The sequence below is a fragment of the Drosophila guanche genome, unplaced genomic scaffold (assembly GCF_900245975.1).
Source record: "Drosophila guanche unplaced genomic scaffold, DGUA_6, whole genome shotgun sequence".
Taxonomy (NCBI): Eukaryota; Metazoa; Arthropoda; class Insecta; order Diptera; family Drosophilidae; genus Drosophila; species Drosophila guanche.
Window position 1 is genome coordinate 16,427 of NW_022995784.1, and position 21,711 is coordinate 38,137.

A 21,711-nucleotide genomic window follows, 5' to 3' on the forward strand; every position below is an offset into this window, starting at 1 on the left:
AGGTAGAAGCTGAAATAGTTTAGCGTTGCCAGTCTGCAGACGTTTGACAGCACTGACCCATCAGCTGTTGTTCTAGTAGTCAGTAAGATACGGTCGGGGACGGGAAAGCGTCGTTTGGTTAGTTAGCATGGCTCAATTCGAAAAGGAAATCGTCCAGGCGGTACTCATAGCCGACAACAATGTATGGAACTTCAAGCCGCTATCCGACGAAGGCTCAACGGTAGCTATGGAACCACCTCAACCTAGCCCGCCAGCGTTTATATCTTGCCCACTTTCTATTCTTGCAGGCCTTGCTGCCTTTGGTCAACGTGAGCATGCTGGACTATGCATTGATAGCGCTGAATCGCAGCGGAGTCGAGGAGGTCTTTGTCTATGCAAGCCTTTACCTGCAGGAAATACGCGACCACATCAAGTAATCCAATTATTTAAGCGTTTTATTTTCAATTGTGCTTAATGTGCTTTATTCGCAGGGAAGGGATTGCCACGTATGCCTCCTGGTCCTTCAAAATGACTGTGCACATGATTGGGGGTGAGGGATGCCGGTGTTTCGGCGACGCCATGCGAGATCTCGACGCCAAGGCCCTGATTCGGCGTAATTTCATCCTCATGGGCGCCGATACCGTCACCAATGCGGACCTACGGCCAGTTTTGGAGCAGCACAAGCGGATGGCAAAGTTCGACAGGGGCACAGCCGCCACTCTGGTGTTGAAGGAATGCGCCATCAACGTCCGCACCGGCAACGAGCTGCTCATTGCTGTCGATAAGCAAAACTCTCGCCTCCACTACCACCAGCGGCTTCGGATGAACCACAAGGAGCCGCGCTACCAAATTCCCCTTGACATATTCCTTGGCAACTCCTGCACAGCACTGCACCACAATCTCCTGGATCCGCAAATCGCGATCGGCTCGCCCTCGATGCTGTCGCTATTTAGTGACAACTTTGACTTCCAAACACGCGATGATTTTGTGCGCGGCCTGCTCATCAACGAGGAGTTGCTGGACAGCCGCATCTACGTAGCCCTGCTGCCAGCCACCCAGTACGCGCACAAAGTAAACAACTGGCCCGCGTACCAACTGGTAAGCCGGGACATCATCAACCGCTGGGCATACCCGCTCGTTCCCGACATGGGCGTTTTAAAGCTTCAACAGCAGTACGTTTTCCACAAGGACAACATCTACAAAAGTCTCGAGGCGCACGTGTCCAAAGTGGCGCTGCGTGAGAATGTGGTGATCCATGCGGGCAGCCACGTGGAGGCCGGCACTGTAATCAGGGACACCGTCATTGGGGAAAACTGCCGCATTGGCAGGCATTGCCAGCTAAGCAACGTGTTCTTAATGGCCAACGTGACAATTCAGGACAATTGCCGGTTAGAGCACTGCGTAGTTGGAGACAGGGCCGTCATCGAAGCCGAATGCGACGTCAGCGCTGGCTGCGTCGTGGGCGCCAATTGCGTGTTGCCAAGAAAAACGAAGCTGGCCAAGACCTTGGTCACCAGTACACCGAACACACAGCGCAAGACGGAGCAGGAACAGGACTACGAGACAGTGGAACTAGAGGCGATTGGACCGCAGGCGTACATCGTCAGCGACATTACCACGGGGGATCCGGACGACTCGGAGGGTGAGGAGCTGCTGCCCCAGCAGACGCTCTGCATACCCAAAATGGGTGACCTGATGCTGCCACTGGACGAGATCAGCAACTTCAGCGACCTCAGCGACATCAGCGACGACGATGAGGGTTCGCGAGCTGTCACGCCCCTGCCCGATGACACCAACAGTGAGATGCGATGAAATGCACTTTTATGCAAATTGGAGCTGCACATGAAATTAATTGCGCTCTGTTTCAGTTTTCCTCAGCGAGGTGATCGATTCGCTGTCACGTGGCTTCAGGGAGCGGTCGAATCCGGACTTCCTCATATTGGAGATCAACTCCTCGAGGTACGCCTATAACATGTCCCTCAAGGAGGTTAACTTCAATGTGGTAAAGGCCGTGTTTGGCATGCAGCACATTGTCGAGCCAGCCAATAACAATGTGCTGGCGGCCATCGGCGCCGCCTTCAAGCAGCTGGGACCCGTGGTCTCCAACTACATCAAGAGCGAGGAAGCCATGCTGGACTGCTTGAAAGCGCTGGAGGTGCGTGCGATTTTCCGCGGAGGATCTTTGACTAACTTTGATTTATGATTCAATTATAACTATTTGCTTTCAGGACGTGTACGAGGAGAATCCATTCGTGCGGGAGAAGATCTCGCAGATTGTCCACTACCTGTACGACAAGGACTTTGTGTCGGAGGATGCCATCCATGCGTGGTATTGCCAGCTCGGTGGCGAGGAACATTTCCAGCTGCGCCAGAGCCTCGTCAAGCTGGTCGACTGGCTGAACCAGTCCAGCGAAGAGGATGACAACGACGAGACATAGGCTGAGGATGATCAGTGAATAAAACAAACCCTTTGCCACTTATCTGTTACAGCTTTTATTGCAACGCATTTTTGACATTTTCCTTGGATAAATCTTCTTGTGGATATTCCCCTCCTCTTCCATTCTATTAACCTAGATCGAGACCATGAAATGGTCCATTGAAAAAAATAAACTAAAAAAAGAGACGCGGCACAAAAATCGCATTTGTTTTAAAACTATACCTCTACTTCTCGTAAATGAATTCCTCCTGGAATTCAGAGTTTTCTTCCTCTAAGTTCAGCCGCTCAACGCCGACCATATCAATCTCCTCCTCATCCTCAGACTCCTTCATCGATTCGATTGTTATCTGGGAGTCGTCGGTGGCGGGATTTGGTGACTGTGGGTCCTCCTCTCGCTGCTGCTGCTCTGCATTGTCAGTTTCAGCCTCGTCCGAGTCAATTTTCTCATCGTCTTCGACGTCGCCTTCCCCTTCGCCATTGCCCGCTGCCTGCTGTCCACCACTATCCACATCCATAAGATCAAGCTTGTCTTCCTGCTGCCGCTGCTTTATCTCCTTTTTAGCTTCTGTGGTGTCAGCAGCTCTATTATTTGGAGCCTTGTTGGAATCATCTACAACGACAGGCTTCGTTTTTCCATCCCCCTCATTTACTGTGCACTTTGATGTGTCGCCAGCACCTTCATTAACAGCATCATTGTCCTCATCGGTCTCCTCCTGTTTGGGTGTCTTCGGCGACTTGACATCCTCGGTAGCCGCAGCCGCAGCAGCAGCAGCAGTAGCAGCAGCTGCCCGGCTGTGCCTGCGCTTCTCGAGATTCCGAGTGATGTCCAAGGCAATGAACTCCAGCCGCATTTGAACGCTGTTGTGGAACACCTCCATGTTATCGGCGCTCACAAGGTTGGTGCGCACCTCTTCCATGCAGCCCTCGAGCACCTGCCTGACCTCGCTTACAGGGCAATCCCCGCCCAGGTTCTGAGTGACCATCAGCAGCGTGGCCAGGTTCTTTAGCAACGTCACCATGCGCTCATTCCTCACCAAGCCCTTATTCATTTCATCCACCGTCTGGCTCGCCTTGGCCCGACACTGCTCCCGCAGGTACGTGGGCGAGATCATAGCTTGGACGTTGGGATTTCTCGTCAAGGTGGAGGAGAGTTCTTGCACTTTGGTGAGCTCATACATGAGGTCGGTATTGATGCGCTCAATGGAGACGATGTTGAAGGCGTACTGGCGCTGAAAGTTGTCGGCGATGTGGCGCCGGTGGCGCTCTCCAGTCTCGTCTTGGCCGAGCATCTCTCCCATGGCTAGCTCCGCGGTGGCGTTCATCTTGTTTAAGCGGTGGATGCGCTCGGCCTTTACCGAGATATACTTCTCCAAGTGTACAAGATGCTCAAGCAGCTTGTTCGAGTAGTTGTGAACTCGGATCAGCTGCGGCCGCATCGGACTATCACCGATGGCGTCCTGCCCCAGCAGGGGATCACTCTTGTTCAGTTTCATGCTAAGAGCGTTCCTTGCAGCAGCGTTATTGCTGGCCAGATGTTTCTGAGGACCAAACAGTCCTCCACCTGCCTTCTTCCCATTACTGGATGGACGCTTCTGCAGATATGTTCTGGTGAGGCTCGCCGTATAGCCCAGGTTCGTGGTGAAGCCCATGTTGTTGGTCTGGTATATGCTCATCAGGTTGGGACGGAAGTCCTTGGTGAAGCTATGAAGTGGCAGCATCTCATGAAAGTTCTCCGACACAATCTCAAAGTCCGGTATGGCGTGGGTCCCCAGGCCGGGACGCTCAAACGTTACCCGGTACATAGCGTTCAGAGAGTCGTAGGCGGCGACAGTGCCAGCGAAGATGCCGTCCTGGGGGGTGCGCAGCCGAGACGTCACCTTGGTGCCCAGCGGCAGTGGCATGGGGATCTTCTCAGGCATGTCCGACAGCAGAACGGAATCCTTCAGCTCTCCCGGCTTGCGCGACTGGAGAGTGCGCATAAGCTTCCGTTTCCTGTCCAGCTCTTTGCGCTCCTCGCTGAAGAAGTTGGCTGAGCAGCGCCTGGGCTTTCCCATCTGTCGCCGTATGGTCGACCATTCGTGCCGGTTGAGCTGGCGCGTTCCCAGGCGCGGATCCAACTCGTTCACGTGGTTCAAGAACTCATCACGGCTGTCGAAGAGCGGTCTGTCTATGTATGAGTAGAACCACTCGGCGATGGCCCACTTGTGGGCCTTGGGCAGCTTGAGTAGGTTACGCAGACGGAGACCGATCGCCTGGCCCACCCGCTTGTTGGCCACCAACAGGGCTTGGGCCTGGCTAGCCTCCTCCTCTGCAGCGGCGACGGCAGCAGCTGCGGCGGTCGACACCTTCGCTCCTCCAGAGGCTGTTGCACTGCTGATCTTGCCCGACTTGTGGCCGGATGGGTTCGTTTTGGACTGTGTGGACTGTGTATGCCTACCAGCCTGTCCCTTAGCTGCCGTCTTCTTGTTCTTGTTGCCAGCTGCCGTAACCTGATGCTGGCTGCCGACTGAGGTGGAGCTGGATCCATTGTCGCTGGAGCGCATGTAGCGGGAGACGACACCCTTACGTTTCTTGAGCACCTTGGCGGGGGTGTTGTGCGCCTTTCCCGAGCCGCTGCCAGGACCCCCGGCGGCCAGGGGTGGGCGACCGGGCATCTTCTTAGGAGCAAGGCTCATGCGCAGCGGTTTGTCGTCGTTGATAATGTTCTCGTCGTAGAAGAGTTTGTTTCTCTTGCGAATTCGGGCGGGCATTCCTCGGGCATTCAGCGTTGGAATGGGTGCCTTCGTTACCTTAGGCTTAGGTGGTGGGGCGCTTCCCACGCGCTGTAGTCCCAGTGTGGCCAGACTGAAGGCCGGCGGCTCCACTTGCTCCTCCGGATCGCTGTTTTCGTTGCTGTCCGGCTCATCGTCCTCGTCGTGTTCGGGGTCTGCTTCCGGCTCGTCTGTGGCTGCCATTTCCTTTGTGCTTGCATGCGCATCGACATCATCAGGCCCGACCTCCTTTTTCTGCTCATGGTCGCTCTTGCTGTCATCGTCTAGATCCATTGGATTAGCGGTGGCCTCCTCCTTGCTCGTTTTGTTCCTTGCCACAGCGGCAGCAGCAGCGGCTGCTGTCTTCCTGCCTTTGCCTTTAGTAGCTTCTGCAACAGGCATTTTCACTGTGCTGTAATTAGCAGAGAAAACACAGCTCATAAGTTCACAATTAATAAAGAGCGAGAAGGGACGTGTAAGACGTGCTCAGTAGGACATCTGTACCTAAGCGGTTTTGTATACCCGGTACTCGAAGAGTAAATAGGATATATTGTATTTGTGGGGAATAACGGTTGTATGTAACGCACAGAAGGAAACGTTTCGAAGGAAACATTAACCAACATTACCAACCTAAGTTTTCATCTTTCTTCTCACTATTCTGGAAACGAAGGATCCTCACGGATGGTTCTGTGACTATTGAAACTAAATGGACGAAATATGCATGCATGTACATACATACATACATATGTACATATACATAGAGAACTAGAAGAAGAAGGATTGTAGTGTACTACATGCACTGTAATACGTTTTTCTGCATACTCTTCTGAGGTCAATTGGTCACGCGAATTACATACATATGTACATCGCCACACTCTTTTCGTCCTTCCTTCGCATTCGACAGTGACGACGGCGGTGGCAGTGGAAGTGTCCAGTTTGTACGTAGACAGAAATATTGACATGTTTTGCAGTGAAAACCTCGTTTTTATTCTTCCCCATCCCTGTCTTACTTTTTACATGCCGCGGCAGTGCAGCAGCAGCAGAATACTGTTCTGTTTTGGCATTGACCGTTCATTTAACCCTCATAACATTGTCCGAATGTTTTGCCAACATCTCATAAAGCTTTCTTCAAAATAGGTATCCAGTTCTTATCCAGCTTGTGATTCTCAAATTTTTGTGTTTTGATTCTCAAATTCTTCCAGGTTCTTAAAAAGTATTTTTATACGCGGTACTCGAAGAGTAAATAGGGTATATTGTATTTGTGTGGAAAAGTGGGTGTACATACATATGTAACGCAGAGAAGGAAACCTTTCCGACCCCACATACATATATTCTTGATCAGCTATGTCTGTCCGTCCGTCTTGTTGAGCGCCTGGATCTCAGAGACTATAAAAGCTAGGGCCACCCAATTTTGCATCCAGATGGCTGAATGCTCACACAATTACAAGTGCATTTCAAAATCTCGCCCGCCCCCTTCCGCCACCGCGAATCGCGTAAATCTGCTATATTTACAATTTTGAAGATAGAAGAAAACTTTTTGCACATTCTCTCTCACTCTGCTTCGTGTAGTATGCGGCTCTAGGCGAAGGGGCAAGCTGAAAGAGCATGTTGGCGTAAGAAGGGATGTAGATTTGGAAGTAGACTTATATGACATACAAAAAAATTTTAAATTGAAAAATAAAAAACAATAAGGTACAGATATACTAACTGAGAACCGGGTATAAAAGCCGTCTCACACGTCACTCCTCGTTTCGATTGGTGTGGAGGTGTTTGTAACACCTAGACGGAAGAATTTCCGACCCCGTACTTGATCAATGATCATTATCAATAGCCGAGAGGGATTTACATAGGTACATACATACATATGGTTATAAGTGCATAAATATGTACATAGCCACGTATGTACATAACATATGTTCATACAAATGTATCTGTCCATCTTAACGCCTTACTGAAGTTTTTTGTGCATTGATTAGATTACTTCTGCTTAATTTATTAATCCATTTTTTGTTTACAATAAATTGCATCGCGGAATACTATACATGAATATACAAAAATGAATTAGCAAGGAAGCGCTTCCAGGTTCCACTAAGCTTCACGCAAGAGTCAAACTTGATGTTGAGAAATTACATATTACATCCTATTATCCGTTTACTCTATTCCCCCTCTCTATCTCTCTCTCTCTCGGTCTCATTGAAAATTTGTAGAGATACGCAGCCAGTGAGAGAGAGAGAGCAACAGAGACAGAGAGAGAGCGAGAGAGAAAGAAGCAGAGAGAGAGAGAGAGAGAGAGAGAGTTGCCTCGTGACGCGACTCACAACGTATCAACTGGTTTAAGTTTTAGATATATTTTCGTTGAAAATATTAAGAGACACTCATGTAATACAATTAGGTCGAACAAATTATCCAATCTAATTATCTTATTGAAAATGGATTGATGTATCGGATAAATCTACATATATTTCCTCGAAAAATCGCGATGGTAAAGTTCCTATTAGAACCCTGCATGAATCTACTGAATTCATGCCTCTTTAAATGTTTCATTCACAACACAAGGAATCATTACATCTGTCGAGGATGTGTTTCTTTTTGTAACGCAAAACATTCGCTAGCTATAGTTGTACACAAACAAAATTATTCTTGGACAGAAGGGGAAGCTAAAAACAAGAAAATTTGTGTCTTGCTTTCTCTTTGTCCCTACCAGAAAATCAAATATAGAGTGAGCAAGGAAAAATAGCCAGTACGGAATTTACGTAAAGTTGTTTTTTTTTTAAATGAGAGGAAGTTGGATTCAAGATAGGATTCTAATGGGAATGATTAAAATATACAGACGTTAACGGTTTGCTCATGTTTGACTTTATTTCTTGTATGCTCGACTGGTACATATGTATTTAAGTGTTTTTAGTTGCTTCTTTTCGTTTAATTTTATTGCGTAATACTTTGTCGGACCTCGTATGTATGTAAGTATGAAAATATATGCTTGTACATACATACATGTGCATGCACGCCTATTCATGGATGTATGTACATGTGTATATACATAATTCGTAACTGAAGCCCAAGCTCAATACATTGCAACCATTGCATACACATGCATCATGGATGCGTGACTTGCCTTTCAGGTTTTAGATGCATACATATGTATACAAAGATAGCTTACATTGCAATTTCCTTTTTATAATAACGTATGTACATACATACATATGTAAATATATGTAACTAATGTGCACACATACATATGTATGTACATACGTGTTTATATGATAAATAGTTTCTTGAAAACATTTCGCGCCCGGAAATGCGTTGGTTCCTTAGCCTTCTCCGAGTAAGCTTCAAATTAAAATATGCCTGTGTTGTGTATTGTATGCTTGAGTTCGATTTTTAAACAGATTTCTCTGTACAATTTCCACAGAATGAAAACAGAACCAAACGCTTTTTACGTACATACAAACACCTAATCAGAGTTACATCGAAAAACAAAGTTAAATTAATAGTTAAAATTAAGATATCAATTAAACAAAACAAAAAACACTTGACCCTATATTCTTCTAGTTATTAAGTTATGTTTTTGTTTGTTTGGTTGTAACTTTTCGTAACGTTTCGCAATACATCTGTTTAGGTTCTTTAGATATATATATATAACAATACATTATGCATAACAAATATGAATATTAATAATAATAAGAATAGTAGCATACAATAGTAATAATAATAATAGTTTGTAATCATAATAACAGCTTTTCGTTCTTTGTTTTACATGGGTTTTCTTCTCTATTTATATTATTCTCTCCTTTCTTTTCTTTATGTTGTTGTGTTACATGTTGTTTTGTTTTTTGTTTGTTTGTATGTAGTATGTAGATCGGTACGGTAGTAATTATTGCTGACTTTTTAATATTTGGATATCATTTTTCTATATATATATGTATATGCATATATGCATGTAGGTAAGTTACATCAAACAGAAACTGGAACAGGAGGTAATACACTTACAGGAACAGAACACGCAGTGCTGTGCATCGGTGTGCATGAACGGTGCATCGGTAAAATATATAGCTCTGTAAATAAAATTAGCAAATTATACATACTGGGGGGTATACGATGCAATGTCTGGGCTAACTGCCATTTCTATTTTAGTGCTGCCACACACTCGCGTAGGGAAAGCATTAGAAGGTACATTAAAATCGTCTAATACATATATTAAAATACACACAGATGCAGAATACATATATAGATCAAATAAACATGTACATACATATATGTATGTGCATACGTTGGATATAACCACACACACACATATGTAAATAAAAAAATTAATTTCTCAGTTATCGCATTGATTTTGTTTTCCTTTTCCGTTCTCGCCTTTCCTTCCTGCATTTGCAGAAACATAGTCATTAGTTAAATTGGATTCGTTTCATCATCCATTCCATACATAATAACTATTGTTGTCGCGTTGATTGCCTGCTCAAGTTCAAATATATACGTCACTCCTGCTCACAGTCCCAAAACGAGCGATCGATTTAGACATTGCGTCCCTAGACATTGAACCGCGTCTCGGAACCGTCGGCCAACATGAGGGTGACTGTACGATTATTAATCCAGACGAGCTTAGCCAGCCGCATGGGGTTTAGACGCGAAACGTCCGGAATGGGGGCCGTGGAGTAGCCCTTAGTACAACGCGTCTGCGACTGTCCCAGCCCGAACATGCCGGTGCTCGTTTGCCAGAAGGAGAGCCGATTCTCAGCGCACGAGTACGAGACGAGATACTTGCCGTCGGGCGAAAAGGCCAGCGAGGTGATGGGGTGCGTGTGAGCTGGGATCATCTGGCACTTGTTCTGGCGCAGCTCGTAGATGGCCAGGTTGCCACTGTTGGCGCCAACTGCGATGCGTCGGGTTTGAGAGCAATGGGAGATCTGGTTAAACTTGCAGATCGCAGGGCACAGCTCGGCTAGGCCGCGGACCTTCAGCTCGTTGCTGTCCACGCAGTGCAGTGCGATATCCATGACCTCAACCAGCAGACTGGCGATTTCCGACTGCATCTTGTCGATCAGCATCTCCACGCACTGCAGGATCTCGCCCTTGGCCTTGTACAGTACCGACTGCGTCAGGGGAGCGTTGATGGACTGCGCGTTCTGTTGCATCGTATTGTATCTGGCCACCTCGCGGGCCATGGTGGTGATGAAGGCCGCCGGTCGGGCGGTGGCTATGAGGCGCAAGGCATGCCGGGCTGTGCGGCAGGCGTCCGCCTGTGGCGTCAGCGGAAGCTTGTAATTCAGGTTGGGCACCGCTTTGCCCTCGCACGAGATCTCCAGCAGGCCGAGCAGCACCTTGGACACGTCCAGGTATGGTTCCCACACCGTAAAGCCCCTGCCAAGCAGGTCAATGGCCGCTCGCCGCAGAGGCGTGTACTGGGGCAGTTTGGGCGAGGGCGGCGCATAGAGTAGGTGAGCCAAGGCCATCGAGGTGAGCCTGGCCAGGTTATTGGCTATGCCGAATCCCTCCACCACGGATGATATGCGTCGCTCTCCGCTCTGTCCGCCTTGTCCGCTCTGTCCGTTTGAGCCAGTGGCAAGGCTGATGCTTCCGCGGTGGTTGGGTGACTCTTGTGAGATGTCCTGCCCGAACTCTGCCCCGATCACACCCAGCAGGATAACGGCCGTTGTTTGTTTGCGCTTCAGCTCCGAAAGGCTGGACGGCTTGCGTATTATCTCCTCTTCCTCCTCCTCATAGTCTTCGTCCTGATGCTGTTCCGCGCCCGACACTCCTCCCCCACCGACACCCGTAGCTGAACCAACAATTAATTGGGCACCGTTGCTGCCGCTGCCTCCTACCCCACCACTACTGCCATGGGATCCTGCCGAGCCCTGGATCAGAAGCGCCGTCTGCTGCTGGGCCCCCACGATGGGCTCTGTATGGGTGTAGAGGGGCAGGTACTGAGCCCAGCTCTCGACCAGCTGTTTACGCCCCTTCTTGCCCATGCGGGTGAGCTCACCGAGCAATATCTGCTGGGCAGCCTCACGAATTTCGATACAGTGATGCTGCCATCGCTTTACCATCATCTCCACCTGGGGCCGCTTGAATTTCTTCGGCTCGAGGGCCTCGATTTTGTCGGGCAGCAAGAAGCAGTGGTGGGTGGCCAAGAGGCTCCAGGCATGTTTGATCTGTGAAATATGGTGGGCAAGGATCTCCTCACGCTCCTCCTCGTTGCTTAGCGTGGAGTCGGTCCGCTGGGCCAGGCGCTTCAGCTTCTTGTGCTTCTCGCTGTCCGGCAGGAAGGAGGCGGCACTCATCGACAGCAGCGTGTTCGACATGGCCACCAGCGCCAGGATGTGGTTGGTAGTCAGAGTGGTGCTGAGCTCCCAGTGCAAGCGCGAGGTGAATATGGCGGTAAGGTGCTCCAGGCGCTGCAGCTCTTCTGGAAGCGGACGCTTCTTGGAGCTGGAGGGCAGCTGGAGGCCTGCCGGAATGTCGTAGTTGTTCTGCCAAGTGGGCAGAAGCAGGGACATGTAGCCCGCCTTGGAGAGCACTCCGTACGAGATCGGAACGATGGGGCGGAGCAGACCCAGCCGAGTCTCACACATCTTGTCTAGGTGCGGATCCAAACCCCAGGAGTGCAGCAGCGAGAGGAGCAGCTGGGCCACCTCCATAACGTGGGTGACCTCCATTTTGGAGGCGATCTTACTTTTCAGGTCTTGCTGCTCTTCGTGCGACTCCACTGCCTTCTGCAGGCTCTCCACCTTCGCCTGCACTTTCTTCTCTACAATCTCAGTCTTCTCTTTGAACTTCTGGACGAGCCCGTGCTTGTCCTTGTCCTTCAGAATTTTCTCCACGTCCACGGCCTTGTTCTTCACCTTGTTGAAGAAGTCGCCAATCTTCTTGCTCGCGTCCAGATGCATGGACTTGCTGTCCTTTGGGTTCTGCAGTTGCACCCCCAGAACCTCCAAGGTGGCCGGCGTCATCTGGGCGTACTCCTCGCTGTGCAGCTCGAAGATCAGTCCCTCGATGTCGAAGAATAGGATGTGGCTCTCGGCGTCCTTCGGGTTGGTTCGCAAACCCTGGATCACCAGTGGATTGCTGCGGTGCTTCATGAGGAAGTCGAAATTCCCTTGGTTGTGGCCCTGCAGCTGCTGTAGCTGGTTGATCCCGCGCTGGGTTGCGTGCCTGATGGCGTTCATATTCCGCGACTTAAGGCCGCGAAAGAAGTGAACCGCCGGATTGGCCATGCCCATCTCGCTGGCTGATGCGCTCACTCCGGAGGAGCCACCACCACCGCCGACCCCATCCTCGCCTGCCTGCTCGTCGCAGGCGGAAAGCACCTCCTCGGCCAACATGCCGTGTAGCACCCGGTCTAAGTGTCCCGTCTCCATCTGCCACACATACACGGAGCCGTCCGAGCAGCCAACGATGAGGAAGTCGTCCAGTGGGCGCCACTTAATAGTCACCACGGGAAACAGGTGGCGACTGGCCAACGTGACGCACTTGCGCTCCTGAAGGGAGACTAGGGTGACCGAGTGGTCTGAGGCAACCGAGCAGATGCACTTGAGAATCCGCGGGCTACAGCTCTCCGGCGGTACCAGCAGTTGGGTGATCTCCCCCGCATGCACGCAGAAGCGGTGCAGCATGCTGCCGCTGTATAGGTCCCAGAGGCAGACGGCAAAGTCGATGCCGCCAGACAGCAGGTGCGACTTCTCGTAACGCGAGTGGATCATGGAGGGGCAGAGCAGGCAGTTCACCCTGCCGCGGTGCCCATATAGGATCTGGTGCGAAGGCCAGTCGCTGAAGTTCTGCTTGATGCCAACCAGCAACTGCATCATCACCGTCTGAGTGGCGGGCACAATCACAATGCTGCCATCCTCTCGCCCAATGACAAGGCGACTTTGCTGCGGCAAGTATATGCTTGAAGTGAGCTTCACCGGAGATTCTGTGATCCTCGACAGCTGATCCAGTATCCCCACGGGCGGCGGATCCATAATGGACCAGGCCTCCACCAGGGAAGTGCACACGTGTGGCTTGAGGACGCGCGGCGGCATCTGCTTGGCCTGCAGTATGCTTATGTTGTCTAGCGGTACCTCCGGCACATTCCACACCGAGATGTATCCCTCAGAGTCGCCGCGCAGTAGATTGTGATGTCCGCCGTTGCTGTTACCATTGCTTCCAGCCAACAACAGTTTCATGGCTGGTGGACAGGAGAGCACCTTGTCGCCGGCATGCTGGAGCACGTAGTATAGGTACGGGGCGTCCCGGACGACGCTCTTCGAGTGGAACTCCTTGTTGTCGGGGATGCAGTTGGCGGGCAGCCTGTAAAGGTAACCTTTGCCCTCATCGGTCCAGAGCATAACGCGGTCAGATGTGATGAAGTCACCGCCCTGCCAGCGCTCGCGTGCCGGCGCAATCACCGAACAGAGGACAGTGAAGTCGCCGGCGTCGTAGATCTGCCAGTACTTGGTGCACACCAGGAGCACGGTGCGCTGGTTCTGGGCACAGCAGTTCATGGTTATGGCGTTGAGGCAGCGGATCTCCTTCGACTCGTTCTCGTAGATGGGCTCCGCGTGCTTGTTCTCGTTACCCGTCAGTGTCCACACCTTGACTGTGCCCGTGGTGGTGATGGCAAGGACCACGTCGTCCTTGCGCCGCATGGGACGGAGCACATGGATGGCAGATATCCAGTCTGGCTTCACCTTCGAGCTCAGCAGATAGATTACCTCCAGGCTGAATGGGTCCATTACCATAATCTCTGCGTAATAGCCGATGCAGAACAGACGAATGTCCTCGCTGTTGGCCGTGTGATAGCTCTGAATCTGTGTGTGCACCTGCGGCAGCTTGACTGCCTCCATGCACTTTCCGTCGATGAGATCCCAGGTGCACATTTCGCCGTTCTCAGAGGAGCTCACCAAAAAGCTGTTTTCGGGCAGCAGCGAGGCTCGCACCAGGCAAAGAATCGGAGCCGAGTGACCCACCAGCAGGCAGCGGGGCGACATCTTCAGTGTGGTGGGCTCCACCTGCCAGAGACAGATCTGTCCATCGTAGCAGCCGGTGACCAGGGTGCACTGGTCGTCCGAAAGGAACACACTGGAGATGCAATGCGTGGGCGCCGTGGGTCCCCACAACACCACCGGCACCACCAAGTTGGTACTCACCATGGTGACGCCCACACCACCCTTGCCCTTACTCCTGCTCCTTCGACCCAATCACTCCTCACTGTCTCCTTTCCGTTCCTGCGGCGGGTCTTCTCTGGGCTCTGCAAAAATTATTATACTTAAGTTAACATGGCCTCAACTTCGAGTGCGCGCCTGTGTATGTATTTGTGTGAGTAGTGCCTGGCCGTACAGTGAGAGCCTTCAGTGAGGCCCTAAAGCCTATTAACATTATTTTAACAATTGACCGTTAGCTCATGGTGAAATTAGTAATAAGTTGACGGATTCACCACAGTGCCTTCTCATTCGAGGAACACCAGCTCATGGTGAAATCATGGTGAAATTACTAATAAACGTTTGCTATCTGTCCCTAGCGCTTGCCTCTCTGAGAGTCGAGCAAGCGTGGTGAATAAGCTGGTGCTCCTCCACTCAGCTGACGACGTCACCTTGTTAGTAATTTCACAATGTCTCGAATGAGAAGGCACTGTGGTGAATCCGTCACCTTGTTACTAATTTCACCATGCGTTAGCTGTTCGCTATTGCTGAAACATCACTGAACTCAAATTGGCATATTCTCCATTCCATTCCGTCCAAGATAACAGTTAACTTTAGCAGGTGACTGTGGTATGTGGCTGTGGGGTTATCGGAATCGGAATGTGCTTTCCCCTCTGGGGGGTAAACGTGCACAGGTTCCACCCAATCGAGAATTTATTCTCTAATGCTGCCCAGCTGTTGCTGTACTTTTCCTAGCTACTAGAATGGCCAAAGATAAACAAGAGATTCGAGTCGTTCGAACTGGGGTTATATAATAGCAATGTTACGGACGCAGGCAAGGGTAACCTTGGATCAGCAGTCATTTTTAGGGACGGAAGACCGAAATGGCATGGAATGCATTGAAATGAAAACCAATCGGTTCGGGGCTGTCAGCAATTAAAGCAAGATCAATTAATTGAGGAGACAAAACTATTTAAACATCGTCGCATACCAAAAACAAACCAAACGGATGGCTGGCTGGCTTTCTGTCCGTCCGTCTGTCTTCCCTACACATGCACATGTACCTAGAGTCCAATCGCACACACGACGACACAGAAAATGGGCACTAGAAACATACACGGACGCACACACATTGGCAAACGCGCCAACAACAATAACTGTAGAATATGTACATATGTGACATTTGCTAACATTTTTCCTCCGTTTTCCGTATTGGCGTGGCGCGTGTTTCCCTTCCTTCCCGATTCCTGAGCCGATTCCAAGCCCGTTGTATAGCTGGGATATTTATATTTTATAGTCTCGATTGCTGGTTGATTGTGATTATTGATCCTGATTTCTCGGTCTGCTGATTTTTCGGTCTCGTGCTGGTTCCCCTGCTGCTGCTGCTGCTGCATTCCAAACTGTGTGTGTACAGCGCAGTAAGAGAAGAGTGAACTTCAATGTCGTCGTCGCTGTCGTCCCACGATTCTAATTCATATGCACACTACCCCTCGTACGTGCTGCTGCTGGCCAACAAAAACAACACACACGTTGCTATTGCTCTTGCTTCTGCCGCTGTAATTGTTGTTGTTGTTATTTCTGTTGTTTTTGCTGACGATTTTTCATATTATGCATATTTCCATTTTGTTTTTGATTAGTAAGAACTGCTGCGCTCTCTCTCGTACAAGATTGAATATCACTATTTATGGTCGATACACGAGCACTCAAACAATTTGATTTAGCAATTGATTTATAGTAGTTTCTTAGATATATTTGCCTTTTTTGTACGACACTGAGGCAGAAGAAAAAAGCAATATCTTATCGACCGTGGGGTAAGATTTTCGATAAGTTTCAGTGTTGCCGCACTCCCGAATCGACTGCGAGCTGGCTGCTCTACGTGGGGAGAGGCGACAGCCCTGATACAAAAATTTAATATTTTACTCAATTTGTTTATAATTTGATAGTTTTTGACCAATTTTGTACAAACTAGGAGACAATATATAAACAAAATCATTGTGAACACAATCGCGAACACTTTCATATCATTTGGAGCATTTTACCCACGAGCCCACATGGAGTGGCACTATGTTGTTACTTTTGGCCCAACGGACAACAATTTCCACACAATTGCATTTTGCACAACGCACTGACTGTCGACACACAAATCGTTTGGAAGCGCAAGGAGATAGATTCCTAGGTATAGATCTGTATTTTCTTATCACTCGCAGAATATGTTTAGTGAAAAAACATACGTATTTCTTTATACGTTCGCTCGAAACACAGTCAGAAAGTTGTCGTCCAGTTGTTTGCAGGACAAACAATTCTTTAAATCAAGCCGTTTCGAACAGTCTAGCAAGTGTTTCATAAATATCTAAATACTATATTGGTTTACTTACTACTTTATACAGATTTTGCACTTTTTGTGTAATTTTATATAGCTTTATTTTGAATTTACAACACAATTTCGTAAAGAACACACACTTTTGAATGGCCAGCAGAGAAATATAAAATAGTGCTGCCAACTTGTCGCAAAGAAAAGGCGCGCGTGCCGAGCAGTAGTCACAGATATATCGATTTAAAACTTAAAATGAATTGTATAGTGATACGTTGAATTTTGTCTCTATATTATTAGCTGATAGATTTTATTAATTATATTGCTTGTCTTTGACTATCTTTTGTCATTAAATGCATGTTTTCTTACAATTTTACACTCTAGCTGGGCCTGCCTGCCGATAGTCTTAAAATATTAACAGCTGTTAATCGCTTGTTGCAACCAAATCAGTTGTTTGCTAAAGTTCGTAATCCCTCTAAAGGAATAGGCATATAAATAATGCAAGGATAGAACAAGAGTTTATTTTTTTAAATTGGAGTCTTCTTTTTCTTTAATCTCAGAGCGACATGTTGCTCCAGATGTTGTAAATTTTTAAAGTCATAGTATACATAGGCATAAAGTACGACCAAACAAAAAATTGCATTGTTTTTGTTTTGCCACAACGTAGACACAGCCGCATCCACATAGCTGTATAAAATTGAGAATGCTCATAATTGGATAATAGCCATTCATTGACTGCCCCATTAATGCATCAGCCTGGTGAAATATGCAAAAAGTCTCCAATAACCTGTACGTGATATGCCATCTGTGTGTGTTACTCGGTCTTTTTGCTCAGGGAATCTCACAGAAGCACTACACACGGATGCGCATGTTGGAGCTGCGGTGAGTAATAGTAATTAGTATGGGCAAATACCGTTAAGCACTAGACTATAAAATCTCATGTCACTCAACTCCCCCAGAGAGGATGTTCGGCGGATGTTCCAGCACGCTTACGACGGCTATCTGACGCACGCCTCCAACTATGACGAGCTACGCCCACTTACCTGCGACGGCCACGACACCTGGGGCAGCTATTCGCTTACGCTAATCGATGCCCTGGATACACTGGCTACTATGGGTAACTTCACCGAGTTTCAGCGCGTCTTCACTCTGCTCACAAAAAAGGTGAACTTCGACCGGGACATAAACGTGTCTGTTTTTGAGACTAACATCCGTATCGTGGGTGGCCTGCTGTCCGCCCATCTGCTGTCGCGCCGCGCAGGCGTCGAGCTGGAGTCTGGTTGGCCCTGCCAGGGTCCGCTGCTACGTATGGNACGACGTTACCTATTAGTAATTCTACCATGGGCCAGGCCATTGAGGAACACCAGCTTGTCAGTAGTTTGCCAAACGTCGACGAAAGAGGTTGTGTAGCGCACGATTTTTTGATTGTCTTCTTTTTCTTCATTGTTTACGAACTCATTTCGAGACTTTTGGCTCTTCCAAAATGCTCTTCCAAGGCTCTTTTTATGGATAGTTTCACATTTTCATCCCATGTTATTGTGTTTACCGAAACCTGGTTAAAGCCGGATGCGCATGTTGGAGCTGCGGTGAGTAATAGTAATTAGTATGGGCAAATACCGTTAAGCACTAGACTATAAAATCTCATGTCACTCAACTCCCCCAGAGAGGATGTTCGGCGGATGTTCCAGCACGCTTACGACGGCTATCTGACGCACGCCTCCAACTATGACGAGCTACGCCCACTTACCTGCGACGGCCACGACACCTGGGGCAGCTATTCGCTTACGCTAATCGATGCCCTGGATACACTGGCTACTATGGGTAACTTCACCGAGTTTCAGCGCGTCTTCACTCTGCTCACAAAAAAGGTGAACTTCGACCGGGACATAAACGTGTCTGTTTTTGAGACTAACATCCGTATCGTGGGTGGCCTGCTGTCCGCCCATCTGCTGTCGCGCCGCGCAGGCGTCGAGCTGGAGTCTGGTTGGCCCTGCCAGGGTCCGCTGCTACGTATGGCCGAGGACGTGGCCCGACGCTTGCTGCCGGCTTTTGACACCAATACAGGCATGCCGTATGGCACGGTAAATCTCCGCTATGGTGTTCCCAAGGGCGAGACTCCAGTAACTTGCACGGCCGGTGTGGGTACCTTTCTCATCGAGTTCGGCACATTGAGCCGTCTAACCGGAAACAAAATCTATGAGGAGGTGGCGCTGCAGGCCGTGTTTGCCCTCTGGGAGCACCGATCACCCATCGGCCTTTTCGGCAATCACATTGACGTGCAGAGCGGCCGCTGGACTGCCCTCGACTCTGGAATCGGCGCGGGCGTCGACTCCCTATTCGAGTATCTAGTAAAGGCCGCCATACTGCTTAACCGGCCGGAGCTTCTCGAGCTCTTCCACGAGGCGCGCGGTGCCATCGACAAGTACATGCGTAAAGAGGACTGGTACGTGTGGGTGGGCATGAACAAAGGCCACGTCACTCTGCCAGTCTTCCAATCGCTCGAGGCCTTTTGGCCTGGCATCCTCAGCATCATCGGCGACACAGAGCCGGCCATGCGCACGATCGTGCGCTACGTCAGCGTTTGGAAGAAGTACGGATTTTTACCCGAGTTCTACAATATTGCCGCCGGCGAGGCGGCCCCTGATCGCGAGGTGTACCCTCTTCGACCGGAGCTTATCGAGTCGACAATGTATCTGTACCGATCCACCAAGAACGAGTACCTGCTCGAGCTTGGCGAGCGGGTGCTGGAGACACTCGAGTTCAGTGCCAAGACCAAGTGTGGTTATGCGACGGTAAGCATCGAAAACTCGGCTTATTCTGATTCCTGATTATTGATGGATTATTTTCGTGTTTCTTCTAGATTCGCAATGTGCTGACGCATGAAAAGGAGAATCGGATGGAGTCGTTCTTTCTGGCTGAAACAAGCAAATACCTGTATTTACTGTTTGACAGTGACAACTTTTTACACAGCGATGGTGGCCAAGGTGAGCTGTTGGACACGGGGGAGAACGTGTGTGTGGTTCAGACGGGTGCCTACATTTTCAACACGGAGGCACACCCCATGGATATGTCGGCCCTGCACTGCTGCCATGACCACAATGAGGATATATTTGGCTCCCTGGACCTGCAGCGGTTCAGCGCCAACGCGATCTTCAGGCGAAGTCGCGAGCACCAAATGGCCGAACAAGAGCACTGGGTGCCTCAGTGCCACTCGGTGTTGGAGGACTTTCACAACTATGAGGAACAGCCGATCCCCTGGGAGCAGGAAAAGAGAAAACACTCCACCACCATGGCCGTAGACATCGAAGTTTTCGACGAGTTTTCACAACCGGTGGGGGATGTCCTGGTGAGCAACTTTGACCGCATACGAGAGGAGCGTGAACTCAACGAAAGCCTGTTGCATAACAATCACAAGGTGCTGCGTAACCAGCTAACCGTCAGCGACTTAGACGAGTTCTTTTCTAGTCGGCGGGATAATTTTGCTACCGCCACGGACGCCCTCAACTATGTGCTGGCCTTTATGGGCAAGTTTACGATGGATGTGGCATTCATCCAGGGCCTGCAGCTGTACGACGGTAACATCAGCAACTTCCTCGGAGCGGGTGCTCAGAAAGAGTACGAAGAACGCATGCGCTCCTTGTGGGAGCTGTACGATTTGGAACAGCAGTACGCGGCCAACATCCTACTCATTCAGCACCTGCAATTGCTTGGCTTCCAAACCGACGGCGAGCAGATGCGCAGCCATTTGGCCGAGGTCCTTGACAGTCTTGATCGACAACAGGATCCTCCCCTGCACTCTCAGTTGGACATTGCCGCCTTGTCCGCCTTGGGCTACTTAGACGAGGCCATGCACCAGAACTCAACTACGCAAGCTCCGCAAATGGACGATATCGACCAAACTGTACTCAAGGCCTGCATCGGATACGAGATAGCCATGATGAACACCACCGCCATGCAGGCATTTGTCCATCGCATCTACCTCTTGGGCACCAAAGAGGCGACGCCCCACTTCACCCCGCTGCTCGATCCTATAGAGCTGGGCACCCTGAAGGTCGTCCAACTAAAGCCCCCTGCGCAACGCGAGCTATTCAAGTATACGCGCCGCCTCGTGGCTTTCCGGAAGCGAATGTCCGAGACGGTGGACCGCCTGCAGACCCTCATGCTGAAATTGACGCCGGGCAAGGAGAAGGCAGTAGCTCTCGCGACAGCAACACAAATAGCTCAGCCAGATGTTGTCTCAATGGAAGCTTCACCGGAGCCCATCAACAAAACTAAGGACAAGGCAAAGGCTGTGCAGCCGGAGCTGAAACAGCACAAGGATTTGGAGGAGCAAGAAGATGAGACAGAGGAGGGATCGGTGTGGTCACAGTTTGTGCAGACCATACTGCGTAAGACCACAGTGCAACGGGTTAAATTCGATGAGGGGTTGCTTCAGGAGAAGACACGCACGGCGCTAGAAAAACACTCCCACAATAAGAACCCCGCCAGTGAGCTGTTCACCTGTCAGCGACCCGAGTATATTGAACAGTTTGCGTACCGAGAGTTTTACCCCGTGACGTAGTAAGGGTCTGCCATCTAAACACGACTGATCTGTAGATATGTATTTACATAGTTAGTTAGGCGACAGTCACATCTGAATTAGAGTTATGTTATCTCCTCAACGCATATCTGTTGGATATGCTGTCTTCATACATAGATCTGATCAATTCTTTTTAAGTATTCATTATAAGGTTAATTAGGTCATGTCCTTGATCAAAGGGCTCTTTTTGGTAAGATTCAAACTCAAACTTAACTCCGACTAAAACATGCGAGTGCCTTGAGCTCCAAGTTCTTAGGATCATTTGTAAATCATTTTGAATGTGTACATAGGGAATTGGCTGAGGCTGCAACAAATTTATTTGAGAACTCTGCTTGGTTATTTCAATTTTGAGTAACTGGAGATATTTGGGTATACTACTTATTGTTCAGATTGATATTGGTATTTACACATTTCGTATATGTTTCGTTTTTACTATTATTACCATCTGTTGGTATGTTGACTATAAACTAGAATTAAAAGGTGGAGGGGGTGGGGGGGGGGGGGCTGAATTATAATAGTTAGTTCAATAG

At 49.4% G+C, this 21,711-nt stretch overlaps 4 protein-coding genes across 7 annotated transcripts; 2 read left to right on the forward strand and 2 right to left on the reverse strand.

Moving 5' to 3' along the window:
* The first annotated feature begins 38 nt into the window (after window positions 1-38).
* Window positions 39-2,459, forward strand: LOC117591502 (translation initiation factor eIF-2B subunit epsilon). Its single transcript, XM_034284799.1, has 5 exons — window positions 39-220; window positions 288-412; window positions 471-1,777; window positions 1,848-2,134; window positions 2,208-2,459. The coding sequence occupies exons 1-5, from the start codon at window positions 128-130 to the stop codon at window positions 2,415-2,417; spliced, it is 2,022 nt and encodes a 673-aa protein (XP_034140690.1). The 5' UTR covers window positions 39-127; the 3' UTR covers window positions 2,418-2,459.
* A 180-nt stretch (window positions 2,460-2,639) lies between these two features.
* LOC117591500 (protein lin-9 homolog) lies at window positions 2,640-16,771 on the reverse strand. The gene is made up of 3 exons (XM_034284797.1): window positions 16,667-16,771; window positions 9,912-9,921; window positions 2,640-5,578 (listed from the first exon to the last, which is right to left on the reverse strand). Exon 3 carries the CDS (start codon window positions 5,566-5,568, stop codon window positions 2,641-2,643), a length of 2,928 nt encoding a protein of 975 aa, XP_034140688.1. The 5' UTR covers window positions 5,569-5,578; window positions 9,912-9,921; window positions 16,667-16,771; the 3' UTR covers window position 2,640.
* Window positions 8,000-16,084, reverse strand: LOC117591498 (WD repeat-containing protein 7). Of its 2 annotated transcripts, none has more exons than XM_034284792.1 (2): window positions 15,483-16,084; window positions 8,000-14,401 (listed from the first exon to the last, which is right to left on the reverse strand). In XM_034284792.1, exon 2 carries the CDS (start codon window positions 14,301-14,303, stop codon window positions 9,699-9,701), a length of 4,605 nt encoding a protein of 1,534 aa, XP_034140683.1. In that variant the 5' UTR covers window positions 14,304-14,401; window positions 15,483-16,084; the 3' UTR covers window positions 8,000-9,698. The 2 variants fall into 2 exon arrangements, with proteins under 2 accessions (XP_034140683.1, XP_034140684.1); XM_034284793.1 differs by having other exon boundaries at window positions 15,464-16,084.
* Window positions 16,772-17,084: 313 nt separating the features above from the next.
* LOC117591499 (ER degradation-enhancing alpha-mannosidase-like protein 2) lies at window positions 17,085-21,313 on the forward strand. 3 transcript variants are annotated; one of them, XM_034284794.1, is made up of 4 exons: window positions 17,088-17,484; window positions 17,562-17,896; window positions 18,601-19,394; window positions 19,463-21,313. In XM_034284794.1, the coding sequence occupies exons 1-4, from the start codon at window positions 17,369-17,371 to the stop codon at window positions 21,161-21,163; spliced, it is 2,946 nt and encodes a 981-aa protein (XP_034140685.1). In that variant the 5' UTR covers window positions 17,088-17,368; the 3' UTR covers window positions 21,164-21,313. The 3 variants fall into 3 exon arrangements, with proteins under 3 accessions (XP_034140687.1, XP_034140685.1, XP_034140686.1); XM_034284796.1 differs by lacking the exon at window positions 17,562-17,896 and having other exon boundaries at window positions 17,085-17,484; window positions 18,266-19,394; XM_034284795.1 differs by lacking the exons at window positions 17,088-17,484; window positions 17,562-17,896 and adding an exon at window positions 18,103-18,188 and having other exon boundaries at window positions 18,266-19,394.
* The last annotated feature ends 398 nt before the right edge of the window (window positions 21,314-21,711 follow it).